General features: G+C 44.3%; 1 protein-coding gene across 4 annotated transcripts in view; it reads right to left on the bottom strand.

Annotated features, from left to right (window-relative positions):
• Positions 1–14,135, bottom strand: part of PTH2R (parathyroid hormone 2 receptor) — a 116,441-nt gene that overhangs the window by 60,969 nt on the left and 41,337 nt on the right. For 3 of the 4 annotated variants that reach the window (XM_046921149.1, NM_001177575.2, NM_001396626.1), the window contains exon 2: positions 767–872. The exons of the other annotated variant lie outside the window; for it this stretch is intronic. In XM_046921149.1, the coding sequence (XP_046777105.1) occupies positions 767–872 (106 nt within the window). The remainder of the gene's footprint in view (positions 1–766; positions 873–14,135) is intronic. 4 annotated transcript variants of the gene reach the window in all.

Raw genomic sequence — 14,135 nt, 5'->3', positions numbered from 1 at the left:
GCACATCTACTCCAAAGTCATAGCTGACTCTGAGGAGCTTTTCTTGACCTGGTGATGCAGTTTCCAAGTACTCCTGCCAGTAGGAAGAGAGCTATCTAAGATGCAAGGGTGAAGGTGAGAGGCAGTCTAGCTTGCCCCCTTTCTCACATACAATAGCAGAAGGGACAGATGCCCACCCAGAACTCCTTGGGTGGGTGCAAGATGCCTCAATATATACAGCTCTGATGCCAATAATTAGCACATGTGAGACTGATGAAAGAAGTCAATGAAGGATGATTGTTTTGCTACCCACATGAGAGTTCCCTTCCTTCTCCCTCCAGTCCTACATCTGGTAGCAATTTCACAGCTCCAAATAGAAAGGAAGTAGATGAGAGGGGCTTAGTCAAGCTCAGGCCCATTTGAGAAGAGCAGAGACAGTATGCTAGAAGAAAACAAAAGAAAACAGAAGGAATGTGGGAAAGCTGTTTTGCTTCCCATAACGCTTGTGTTCTGCTGCAAAAGATGATAAGGTGTACAGATGGTTTGTGTGATCTCCCATGTATTGCTTGGGCTTTGGGTATGTCAATAAGGGCTGTAAATCCATGAGTGTAATTCTTGCATCCTCCAGACCCCTTGAGTTTCCAGTACATCACGCTATATAATCTAACTGAAAAAGCAGTCTCTTGGGCTGCCTCACCAACATGCTCCAAGCTAAGCATTACAGGGTTGAGGGGAAGGGTTGGTACTGTCCCAGCCATGCAGTCTGGTTTGCTGTGGGAACACTCACCATGCACCTTGGGCACCTTGGCTTTCAGGTGTCGCTCGCACTTGGCCTTGGCTTTTAGCAGTAGAAAGATCTGCTCCTCTTTGGTGATGACATCATCAGCATCCACCTGCAGCGATGGGAAGAAATGAGGTTAAACCTCAGCATGGAAGAGCAGCGGGACACAAACTTCCTAGATAATGCAGGTGTGATCTGAATGCAAAATCTCCATTGCATAAGCAGTTTCCTCCACCAGTCTTGCTCTTCCCATCTCATTTCAGCAATTGGTGTCCCAAGCAACAACTGCAAGATGCCACATGGAAACACCTGTGCGCATAGGAAAGGAAGTGCACATTCCAATTGCTTGCATCTAAAACATGCATGTACACAGTAAGGGAGAGATTTCTTGGGTGGCATACCTCAGCTAGGAGAGATGAGGCTACTACCCAAGGGGAAAAAAACATAAATAATATTGGCACAGCATTTTTTAAACACTGGACCTTTTGGGATGTAGAAGCATAGTTAGATATAGCACTCAGAGAATGGCAAAGCAATGCTGTGCTTCCTGACACCAACCACTTGGAAAACACTGCCAAGGGTTAGATTATCAAAGGCTTCTTTTCCCTTTAAGAATCACAGCTTGGCATCATGAATGCAATGCAGTTTCCAACTTCTCGTTCAGGCCTTCAGCCATGAGACATCAGGTTCTAATCAGCAGTTTTGGGGGGGTTTATGACCTGACAGCATCTGCCCCTAAAGACTGTGGAACATCATCCTCCAGACGTCAAGGGACAATAATGGGGAAGGGGTACAGCCAGAATTATTTCCCCAGAAAGTACTTGCTGATACAAGATGTACAAGGCCCTTCAAGGCACTTGCTGGTCATGAAAACCCACCTTGCATCATGAAGATGACACATTCCCATTAGGCAAGGCTGCCTTCTGAAAGTGTAGAGTACTCTGGATCTACGGGTGCTTTGGTTGTTATAGCATATAGAGTTTTGACCTAATGCAATATGGCTGCTTTCACTGGGAAAAAAATTTTTTTACTCAGAGAGTGGTGAGGCACTGGCACTTCTGCCTGGAGTGGTTGTGGATTCCCCATCCCTGGAGATGCTCAAGGCCAGGTTGGATGGGGCCCTGAGCAGCCTGATCCAGTGGGTGGCAACCAGCCCATGGCAGGGGGTTGGAACTGGGTCTTTGGATCTTTGGGGTCCCTTCCAACCCAAGCCATTCTATGCAGACCTTACCCTCTAAGTGTTCTATGATCTGCAGCGTGTAAGGAAAGTTGTGGATGGTATCCATCTACTAGTATGCCTCCCTGTTGGGCACATACTTGTGAGATCTTTCAGGTTTGGGTCATCCATGCTTTTCTGCCGCATACAGCAGAAGAGTCTCTGGGTTATTGGGGCTGGGATCCACAAAATCACCTCAAAAGCTAATTTAAAGAATGAAAGGTCCACATACAGTGCCCCTGAGTGGAAGCTGGTGGCTGAGGCACTGGACTGAAAGAAGAAAGTGATGTAGTAAGTTGGATAAAATCACTGCTCCCCTCACTGCCTCCATTTCCCTACCATTAGTCTGTCTTGGTTAGACTATAAAAGCAATAGGAGCAGCAGTTACATTTCTCTGGATTTACATAAAACTTAGTAGTCCCCTGTAATAGTGTAATGTAATCAAGAAGGACTGCTGTACTGTGTTATAGAAATAAACAGTTTGGGGTTTTTTTTTTATATATATATAAACTTATATTGACTGCTGGTGAGATTGGCACCACTGCACATCTGTAGTGCTAAAACTAACAGCAACACTCCACATCCTGATGGATCGAGCAGGTCTAAGCATCAATGCAAAGTCCGAGCAGGCAAAGGAAAACACAAGAAAGAGAAGAGGTGAATTGCAGATGAGAAGGAAACCTGTAGACAGGTTGTAGAGTCTGCCTATGGAGGTGACTGCTAGTCTCAGTCCCTCTGAAGGAGAGCAGGCATGACATTTCATTGTATTCCCCCCAAACTACCATCTTCAGAATTAAGGTGTCACTCATTTTAATGAGTGAACCCTGGGTAAAAAAGGGCCTTCACTCATTTTAATGTTGTTCTTTTTGGAAAGCAAGATAATCTGTTTTCAAGATTTATTACAAATAACGTATTAATGGTTAATGAAGTCCAGCTTAGAAGTAAACGTGGATTCTAACTCACACGTGTCTCTATAGAGTGGAACAGTGGATGTTTGAGCAGCTGATGTAGTAATAGACACGGAGATGGTTATCTACATCAGATAATGGGATTCTGAGTAAAACAGAAGTTAGTTTTTCATGTCCTTGGAAAAAAATCCACACTAAAATCCCTCTTCAAAGCCATGTTAATGTTAATGCAAAAGAAAGCCACCCCTTTCCAGATGTTTGGCCAGTCCACATTTAAGGCAACATCCAGCATTTCAGCTCTTTTCATTGGAAACATAAAACCTCTGGGTTAAATCCTGCTGTCATTTATAGCTGCACAAATCCTGAATGATTCCACCAAAGCCAGAGGACTTAGTTTGGATTTATAGTGGCTGAATGGAGCAGAGTGCAACCTCAGGCATTTCAAATAATTCATCCCTTCTGTGTTTCACCCTGAGACTCCTTCAGCCATGCTTTGTGAGGGAGCAGATCCTGCCAGCAGGATGTATGGTCTCCAGGCCAGGCACAGAAAATAGATTTTATTTCCCAGAAGCAGAGATGAAGCACCATGCACAGTGCCCAGGGAAGAGTAGAAAAGCTAGAACAGGGCTTGGAACAGAAGCTGGGTTTTCAGTTTCCCTGAGCCCTGGTTATCAGTCTTATAATTCCAATACCTGTTACACTAACTGAAAGAAAATCCCCCCAGTTCCTCCCCAAACTGATATGAGTACAGAGAGAAACGTTTAAGCCTTTGCTGTTTCTAGGCATCCCTGCTTGAGCAGAGTGCTGGACCTCCAGAGATCCCTTCCAACCTCAACCCTTCTGTGATTCTCCTTGGCTGAGGAAGATGAAACATTTGTGTAAACTTGTATATGGATAAAAGCAGACATTTTCATTAAATCCTCTGGCATCACCATTCCTGGAGGTGCTGAAGAACCATGCAGATGTGGCACTGAGGGGTGTCGTCAGTGGGTATGGTGGGAATGGGTCAATGGTTGAACGTGGTGATCTCAGTGGTCTTTCCCAACCTTAATGATTCCACGACAATGCCTTCAGTAATATTCTTTAGCTTTTGATTAGCCCCAAACAGGTCAGGCGGTTGGACCAGATGGCCTTCAAATCTCTTCCAACTGAACTATTCAACTTCAAGAAGATCTAAAATGCTGTTCTTTTGCTGCTGAATAACTCATGTTAAACACCTACAAAGCAAAACTGGTCCAACTGTTGGATACATTGGCTAAATGCAGTCCTGTGAACAGCAAAAAATATGCAGCCATGCTTTCTGTTGCTATAATGGAATTTGAGAACAAATTTTAAGGCTGTAAAAATTATCTTTTTTTTTTTTTTTTTTTTTTAGTGTATTTGTGACTATTTTCAGTCAGCATAAATACACGACATGCAAGTTTTCAAATGCTATGTATAGAGTTACAATCAGACATTCAGTTCAGAAATCTGATCAAGTCTCTCTACTGGACTTTCATAAGCCCTATCTTAACAGAGAGGAATATCCCTCACTTCGCAGTCATGCCTTATTCACATCATCTAGCTACAAAACAGATACACTCAAGAAATTAGACACATTTCAATCAGGCTTAGCAAAGCTTTCTCTTTGACAAACAGTCTCAATACCTGATCCAAATACACTGTGGAATGGCCTTGCTGAAATCATTTACATTTGTGTACATCAAATTATTTTAATCTGAATATCCCCAGGCAGCAAAATAAGTGGCTTCACTTTCTGATGTAGAAAGGTCTTGAGTCACTGGCCGCCAGAAACTAGAAGCTGACAGCTGTAAGAGCTGTTTCTATCTCTAAAGATAGAGGCTGATAAGATAGAGGAAGATAAGGCTGGCAGCTTCCGGGGATGCTCTGCCAGAACAGGTCAACTTGGTAAGGCTATTTTTACATTCCTATGGATCCTATGGTACTTTTTCAAGGCAACGAAACATCATACCTCGCTGTGCATCTAAGAAAATACATGGACATTTAAGACATGGTCCAATGCAGTATGTTCAGCACAGTCTATTCTGTGCATCTGCTCTTCAGGACCAGGGAAAAGTAGATGAAGGGAAGGTACCAGAAGTATTTCTTTCAAGCTGCAACCCACATGGATTTACATATTCAACACTTCATCATTTTCCACTAAGAACCTCTACCGCCTGCCTGGAGCTCACCTACTTACAGCTCAATACTTCCTTATCTCTAATTCACTGGACACACATCAGTCAGTAGAAGGGAATAATTATTATACCTCACAATCAGCCAACACATGACATCTATAACAGTGTTTACCCATCCGGGGTGTGTGGGTGCTTGTTTACCCAGGGTTCTTTAATAGTCACTGGAGATTCAGCTACAGACATCAGCTGAGATTCACGTCAAGCCACCAGCTAAACCAAGTCAGATCAGCTGTGCTTTTTTTTACAATTATAAAGAGACATGAATCGAGTAAAGAGGTCTTTCTTTCTGAGAGCCTGGAGCAAAGACAGGACATCATATCCCAGAGTTTTCCCAGATGGGTTGGTGGTTTCCTTTCCTTTCCTGGTGGATGAACATAAGTTCATAGGTTATGCCGTTATCCTTTTTCATCTATTTCTAATACCTAATTCTCTTTGTGTAAGGGTTCCTTAGTTTCCTTCTATGCACTGGACTGTGGTTGCAAAGATAACTATTCGGAAGCTCTCAAAGTCTTTTTCTTTATATGTGGGAATTTAGATTATAGGAGTTAAACTTGGTTTTATTTCAGGGTGAAGCATGTCTTTGTCATAGTAGAAGAGAATACCTTAAAAACAAAGGATCATCAATAAAACGAAGTCTTCTGGGTAAAACTCTTATTTACAAGAAGCTGAAATCTGAAAATCTAAGAAGCGTGAGGAAACTCTACCCATATTTCCTAGGAACAGAACTAAGATGGCGCCTCTTCAGGAAATTGGTCTTTGATCATCACTATCGTGTAACAGTAAAACTGAAGCAATTAAAGAAGCCCAGATCAGGTCAATAGTAGGACCAGTGCTTAAGAGAAGTGTAGAAAGAAGGGCTCGTGTGTGCCTGTCTGACCTATCCAGCTATGCCACCTCCCTCTTTCATGACAAGGTGCTCATCTCAGACTCACATCTCTTCTCTCATGGGCCGTTACATTCTGCTCTCAAGCACTTCCCAAGCCTTGGTTCATCACAGAAAGGACCCCAGAGCTGTGTCCCTGCTCTGATCTGAAATCTTAATGATGAAACAACATGCACTCTTGCACGTGGGGTTAGGCTGAGTTGCCTGGGGCTGGCTCGGGTCCTTAAGAGGTATACACAGTCAAGTTTTTGGGAGCAGCTTTGATTTTACTCCCAAAGCAGCTGGCACAAAACACGGTTGCCCTGAAGAGTGAGAGGTCTTTGGGCTGCAATCTGCACTAACTCACTTGATCAGAGCTGACAAGATCTGCAAAAGGTAGGAGTTTATTTTTCACTAGCTTGAGCTGTGAGGGCAAGAAAAGCATTTGAGGGATGTCACAGATAGGTATATCCATCAGCTTAGTAGGATGAGGTCAGCATGCCCCTGCAGACAGTAATCTCTGAAGGTCTGACAGCAAATCCTTTTCCATGAACCCTTCCTAACATGCTTCAGAATGAATTCCTGAATTGAGCTTATTTGGCACCAAATTTATACAAGCTCAAAGATATAACAGGCCTGGAAGCACACAAATAGGTGCAGGGGGACAGTTTTGCACTGCTTTCCTGCTATTAGTGAATGCGTCTGACAGTGATGGGACTCTCCAGTTTTGCCAGTTCTCTCCTCTCAACTTCCCAGAACTGTTTTTGTTGTTGTTGGTTTTTTTTTTTTTTGGCTAGAGAAAAAGAAAAGTTCCCTGCGGGGAAAAGATTTAGGAAAGTTTTCTCTTCCCTTTGTTCAGAGAATGCAGAAATGCAGAGCAGGAGACAGGTCAAGCTGGGAAGGGTGAAATGACAATGCTATCCAGAGCCTGCTAAATATCTTTTTATTATTATTTATTATTATTATTTTTTCCTCTCTCCCCTTGCCCCCAGAGGAGGCCATAGGGTAATTATGATAATGTTTTCTTGTATTTCCATTTCATTGGCTGATCTCCCAGCCACTAAAGTAAACCCCAAATCTCAACGGGGAGGTCATATTCATCCTTGTTTATGGGACTCATTTTCAGAAATAACACTATCCTTTTTGTGAAACTTCCCTGGCAGCAGCTCAAAAAATAGCTAAAGGCAAACAGATTCCTTGGTCAGGGTTGAGACCATCGCAGCTGCTGGACAGGCCCAGTGCAAGGGACTGCTGGTGATCATCACCTTGGAGGGCAGTAGGCCGGGCAATTGGCAGCATGGAGAAAGGAGAGGGGCATGAGAAAAAAGGGGTCTGTTGTGACAGGATGAGGGGAAATGGTTTCATACTGAAAGAGGAGAGATTTAGATCGGATATAAGGAAGAATTTTCTTATGATCTATGTAAGGGTGGGGAGGCACTGGCACAGGTTGCCCAGAGAGATGCCCCTCACGTGGGTGCACTCAAGCTCAGGCTGGATGGGGCTCTGCACACCTGATGGAGCTGTAGGTGTCCCTGTTCATTGCAGGGGAGTTGGACCAGATGGCCTTTAAGGGTCCCTTCTAACTCAAACAATTCTATGAAAAGGTGAATGTGAAAATGAAACCCCTTCTCCTAAATTTTGCAAGAATCAAGATATATGTTCAGATTAGGAGGTTAATCCAACCATGTCTAACCTAGGAGCAGACCAGTGGCTGCCACAGATGAGCATAACTGCTGAGATGAGAGCACCAGGCTAGTTAGAGGTCAGCCTGGGGGTGCTGTGGCCAGGCAGTGCAGACACATGGCAAATCTAAGCCATGCCCCAGAGTAGCAACTCAGCTGCCTTTGACAGAAGCTAATGTAGCCTTCCACATAGAGTGAGGCAAACTGGAGCAGTACAGAGTTTATGGTAGCATTGGATTGCTCAGAAGAAGGAAAATTTGGCAGCACGTAGGTGATCAGGAGCACAAAGTGTTGCGCGGAATTGATCAGGAGTGGGGTAGCAGTGTGGGATGGGGAAAGAACTGAAGTTCTGACATCTGTTCTTATCTTGTTTTTCTTGTTTTTCTTTTTCTTTTCTTTTAATGAATGGTTTTAAGTGAGAAGGGAGGGATTCTCTGTTATTTTGTCATTGCATTCAGGTACCTTGTTTGTTTTCTCTTTTTATCCTATGCTTCTGCAAATGAGTATTTGTGCAAGCCCGCACCTCCTGACCACTGGGCCCCGCTGATTTAGCGATGAACCCTGTCAAGTATAGAAGAACCAGTAATTCGTACACATTCTCTTGGACAAAATGTACCTTGTGCAATCTCTGTTAGTGGATCTGCCAGTCCTACAGCAAAGTGGGATCTGCCAGGCTGCAGACGAACTGCTGCTTAACTTGGGCCCCATATCTGAATGTGATTCATACAAGAAGAGAGGGTCTGGTACTTCAAATTTCAGTGGCAGCTTACAGCATCTCCTTCATGGAGGGGCAGAGCAAGGTAAATACAGATAAATGGTGCTTACTCTATTCCAATTTGGGCAACACTGGACTTTTATGGGTTGTTTTCTTTTTCCCACTGCACAAACAGTTTGATTCCCTTTCCTCACTTACTGCTACCTCTATGCATCTTCTCTGGCTGCCTGAGGTTATCATTACTCCATATAAAAACTATGCAGGAACAACAAAAAATGCACTGGGAGCAAGCTGTTGCAAACAGGTTCTGCCTCGGGGAAGACTGGGGAGTGGGACTTGTTCTGCCTTGAGGGACTTAGTTTGCCTGAATACACATTATTTCCAACTTTAAAAGAAAAATGTATTTTGCAACTTATTTCCTGTTAAGTTAATGCAGGAAATATTTAAAAATGCACAAAGCTGGAGTGCCAGTTGGTCCAGACAGAGATGCAGTAGCCACAGCAGTGACATAATCCATTGCCAGCTGTTAATGGCAGAAGCTGTGGGAGTGGAAGCTGTGATTAGCTCAGGACACCAGGGTGTTGAAGAAGGTGGTGGGAAGAAGGTCAGTTCATAGCAGAAAGTCCTATTCCTGGATTTTGGAACCGATGGCCCAGAGATATGATGGTTGCCCCATCCCTGCAGAAACTCAAGGTCAGGCTGGATGGGGCTCTGAGCACCTGATGGAGCTGTGGGTGTCCCTGTTCATTGCAGAGGAGTTGGAGTAGATGGTCTTTAAGGGTCCCTTCCAACTCAAGTGATTCTATGACTCAGGTTCACCTATAAGAACACCAGGTGGGTGCTGAGTTGAATACTCTGTGTGGTTATTCTGCCATGTATGTGTGTGTCCCTCACTCCATTCCACTTACAGAGCCAATAAATCCGTTCTAGGAGATGGCTTAGTGCTTTTAAAGGCTGAGAAAATGAAGATTGGTCAGGGGTAATCAAATAAGTATGGCCTGAAGACAGAAGGGTGAAAGGAGGGAGATACCCAAGAGGGGCTCAGATAAGAAGGAGATTGGGGACAGGTAGTTGATGTGAGGGGGAAGAAGAGCTGATGGATCCTGCTGTAGTGGGATGCTGCCCAGGGGCTGGGGAAGCACAGACAGGTTAGCACATGAGATGCTCTGCCTGTTATTCCCAGCCTCCCAGAGGGTAAATGAAGTTGGTGGTTTTGCCTTAATCCCTTGACCACATCATCCAAACCACTGCCTGCTCCAGAACAGCAGTAGGTCTCTGCTCCTGCTAGTTGAGCTTAGGGACCTTGTGATGCATCTAAGGAAAGCTGAATAGCCTCCTGCTGTGCTTAGGAACATCTCAGCCCTTCCCAAGGCTGCCCTCACCAGGCTGGCTGCAATCTGCTCTTCATCCAGCTCTCAGAGCCCAATCTTCCGTGGTTAAGAGGTCCCCACAAACTTTTGAGAACTTTATTTTCCTATTTATCAGTGTCTTGATGCCCTGCCAGTGGAATAAGGATGTGCTCCTTCCTTCAATCATAAATCCATCCTCTTTGACTTTGTATAGAATCATAGAAGGGCTTAGATTGGAAGGGACCTTAAAGATCATCTAGTTCCAGCCCCTTGCACATTTTCTAATGTAGTCCAGGTCTCAGCATGGATTTCCCATGACTGCTGTAATAAGAAAGATGGCAGGAATGGGTAAACAGAAGAATGGCCATGGGAAGATGTTGTACAGAACTGGGAATGCCTCATCCTAGGAATGAATGGCGTTTAAAGATCTGCAGCATCTAACACAGGCATGGCAAAGTGAAGGCACTGCAATTTCTTGATCTTCATCCAGGAAAGGATATTGACCCTGTGGGAATCCATTGTCTATGTCATACCACATCCACATCACACATTACTAGCACTGATGAATGCATTTCCACATGCTATGTGGATGCATGCAATTTGTCATCACTAGGAGGGATGGAGGACACATCTGGTCCTGCAGCACATATGTCTGCTGTTCCTTGGAGAACAGTTCAGACTGAATTGGTCTCACTGATACTCTTCCAATCCCAGTTGCTCTCATTTTACCCCTTGGGAAAGCTTTATCCTTCCAGCAGCACAGGCAGAAGGAGAAGAAAATCTGCTTGGATAAAGCACAACTTGCAGACTCATTATAACTCACGCTAAAGGGAATTAACTGATTTAAATGCAGATGGAACAGATGTCCACTGTATTTGATGATAATGGCAAAAGATTTTTGGAGGTTGAGATGACACCATGACAGCAATATAACAGTTCTTTTATCATCCTTGTCACTTCCAAACTCTTAAAGATGATTACCTTTGTGTATCTCCTTCTCTGGCCATCCTGTCATGAAATGCCTGTCTTACTATGTGATCTCATGATTTGCAGTCAGCACATGCAGTTCATCAAGGGGAACTGACATTTATGGTACGATTCCAGGATGTGGAGTTTTAGGAGAACATTTTCCTCACTGAAGTTATTGCTTTCCTGCTTTGCATCCCTGGTGCAAATGAGGTGGAACCCAAGAGGCTGAGCTATGGAAAGTTCCTTCCAAGCAGGGACAAAACTCATGACAACTGCTTAGCTGTGCTGCCAAGCAAAAGTGGTCTTCCTGGTAATTAAAAGATGGTGCTGGTGTAGAGAGATCAGCAGTGATCAGTACTGGTTTGAGTTATATTCTTGAGTCATAAATAAAACATGTTACGCTCCACACTTATGCAGCACAATTACTGTAGTCATTAATGATTAATCCGAACCTAAAGCTAATGTCTAACATGTTCAGATTAATTATGTCCTAAGACCATCAGGTCTTAACTCTGATTACAGTGGATCCAAAGAAGGCATCTGCTGGGTGTCCAAGCTTGAGAGCTCAACCCACCAACTGTCCTCTCACAGATGGACTGTAAGGCTTAAACTCAACCTAGAAAAGCTGGTGTATCTACCAGAAGGATGCAAGATTGTTCCTTGGTGTCCACCTGGCAGACATGAAGCTGAATGTGATTCCTGATGCTCTTGTGACTTGGGGTCATGTTGGCTGTTCATGGATCCTCCGTCTGTGCCCAACTGGCTGAAGCAACAGGAGGGATACAAAAGGAAGTGGAGGTCACTCTGACATTGTTTTGATGTGCTCACACCAGCACATTTCTCTCAAACCTATGGAATGATACAATGAAGTGCTCTGTAAGACCCTCCATTTCCCAGCGGGTGAACTACAGCAGTGACTTGTCTCTTTCTCCCTCGTTCTTTGGAGGCAGATGGTTTCTTTCGGGACCGTACCTTCCTATCTACAGTGATTATCTCACCGTTGTCAGGATTCTGAGGGGACAGGCACCGATTTCTGCCCTTTCTTTTTCCTTTTATGTTTTTTTTTTAGTCTTTCGAAACAAGAGTGGAGTCTGACAGGCCATGAAAATGGTATTTTTTTTTTCTCTTTTATTTCTTATATCATTTGCAAAGGAGCTGGGGGTTAGAAAGAACAGTACGTCCTGGGGGGGCGTACTTGGGAGGAGGATGCCAATAGCCTTTCTTAGCTCTCCAAACTGCACAGAAGCTGGATGATCTGCATTTCAGAGCTAATGGCTGTTGCTTGTCTGAAACCAGGTCAATACCATTAGTGATGAGAATGAAAGACTCTCAGTAGAGCGTCTAGTTGAAAGCCATTTAGGTGCAATTAAGAGTGGTCTAGGAGTAAATGCCTGTTTTTTTTAAGAAGTAATAACAGCACATATACTACTGTCACAGCAAGCTTTAATGGTAGTTGATGATCAAAATTAGACAAAATGCAGCTTCATATATAAAGAAATCTTCAGTATTTTATATGATGATTCAACTGCATGCACACAAATATTTTCAGTTTTCTTTCAAATCATACCAAGCCCAGCTTTACCTACACTGCTTGTGAAATAATCATTAAGAATTCATCTCTAACACTGTTTAATATGAAAGGTTCCCTTTTTCAGCAGGGAAGGCGCAGCTGGAGATGCATTTTTTTTTGGTGGCATCACTTTTAGTGTGTGCAACCAGAGTCACCCTTGGACCATTGGAAGAGTGAAGGGGAGAGCAATGCCAGGCTGTAAGAGAAGCACATCCTGCTCTGGGATGCACTGGCTTCTTGGATTAGATTTCCATGCAGTGGGATCACACTGAGGACATCCCTACCTTATCACATGACTCCTCCAGTATTCCACCTCACTTTATAGTCACGACACATTCCTCATTCACTAAGGAGAACAATAGCCTCAACGGGGTGTTCAGCATGATCTGTCTGTACTAGTCTGGTGCTGAACTCAGCATGGTCAGGCATCTTTGCACATGTGAGGTATCTAAGTACCTACATGCATCTCTATCACCTGAAGTGAACACCTTGGAAAAGTGAGCATGGGATTCTGCCATTTTGCCTCAGTTTCTCACAGTCACAGCAAACATCACCTTTCCTTGTCTTATCCATTTTGGCCACCTGTTTGTGTTCATTGACGTCTCAGTGGAAGAGAGAGAGGCAGATTTCAGAGCAGACCCCTGCAATAAGCAGCAGTGAGTTGGTGAAGCATTCAGCTTCCTTTTGTAGGTGTTTACTTGCAGTGGTGTGTATATATTTATATTGCTGTTCTGTGCCTTCACAATGGCAAATCAACAGCTTTTTTTCTTGAAGACTTGACTGAGTTTCCAATGCAGCTGTTCCAGACCATGATGTGATTGATTTTTTTTCCCCTTTCCTTTTTTCTTTTTTTTTAATTTATCTTGTTCTTTTATTTTTCTCTCTCAAAAATTTCATTTTTTTTTTCATCTTTCAGCACGCTACTGAGCTCTGATCAGTGATGAAGTACAAGACCACACAATGGCCCTATGCACCCCATTAATTTTGTGAGGGAGGCAAAGTCTTGGCGTGTTGCCCCTGTGGCAGCTTGGAGACCTGGGACACCAAATCTCCCAGGTCAGGCCAACCTGCTCCTTTCCAGAACCCTGTGTGCATTTTGCTCTCGGTGCCAGACATCCAGATGTGTCCAGCCTCTAATCCCAGCAATTTCCCAGCCAGATTTAGCAAAGACACAGCCTTGAGCCATGGTCCAACCTTCTGTTCTTCTCTCCCATCTGGGGAAGAACTCACTGGAAACTAAACTCATTCTTCCCATCCTTGATGTCAAATAAGAAGTTTGGTGGATGCTCCTGAGATGTTTCTGCTACAAATGGTCATCCCACATCCCTCAGCCTACTGCCCCAGTGCTAAGCTTTGGGATTCACTCCTGCCAGGTCACGTCCGCTGGGGTGATGCTACCACTCATGGACCGCAAGGAAATGAATATTTGTGCCCTCTGCATGCTGTGCCAATGCTGTGGGCCAGGCAGGTATGGGCTGAATGCTGTCTCTCCCCCTCTGCACTGCATGTGCCAGCAGCCACAGCCAAAAGCAGAGAAACCTCAGCTTGCAGCACAGCAGCAGTGTCTGTTTGCTCCGAGGTGCACCTCACGTACCCCATTGCGTGGGACATGCTGAGCAGCACGGCCAGTAGCTGAGGTCAGTTATGAGTGACAGATGCCAATGTACAGTTAGGGCACAGCAAAGATAGAAGCTAGCATGGCTTTAGGCAGGAAAGTAGTCCCTTGATGGGTGTAGCCATTGCGGTGGGGGTCAGGGCACTGTGACAATGATGCATCGACAAATGCACCTCAATGCGCTTCATGTCATCTGAATTTAGAGATTAGTGCAGAGAAATACGCACAGGGATCACCTCCTGCAGCAGACATTTCCCAAAGAAGGCCCGTTTGTCTGTGCTGGCTCTTGGC

This window comes from Gallus gallus, chromosome 2, assembly GCF_016699485.2.
Source record: "Gallus gallus isolate bGalGal1 chromosome 2, bGalGal1.mat.broiler.GRCg7b, whole genome shotgun sequence".
Lineage (NCBI taxonomy): Eukaryota > Metazoa > Chordata > Aves > Galliformes > Phasianidae > Gallus > Gallus gallus.
The sequence above is the reverse complement of the archived record's forward strand: the minus strand, read 5'-3'. Positions and strand labels throughout refer to the sequence as shown.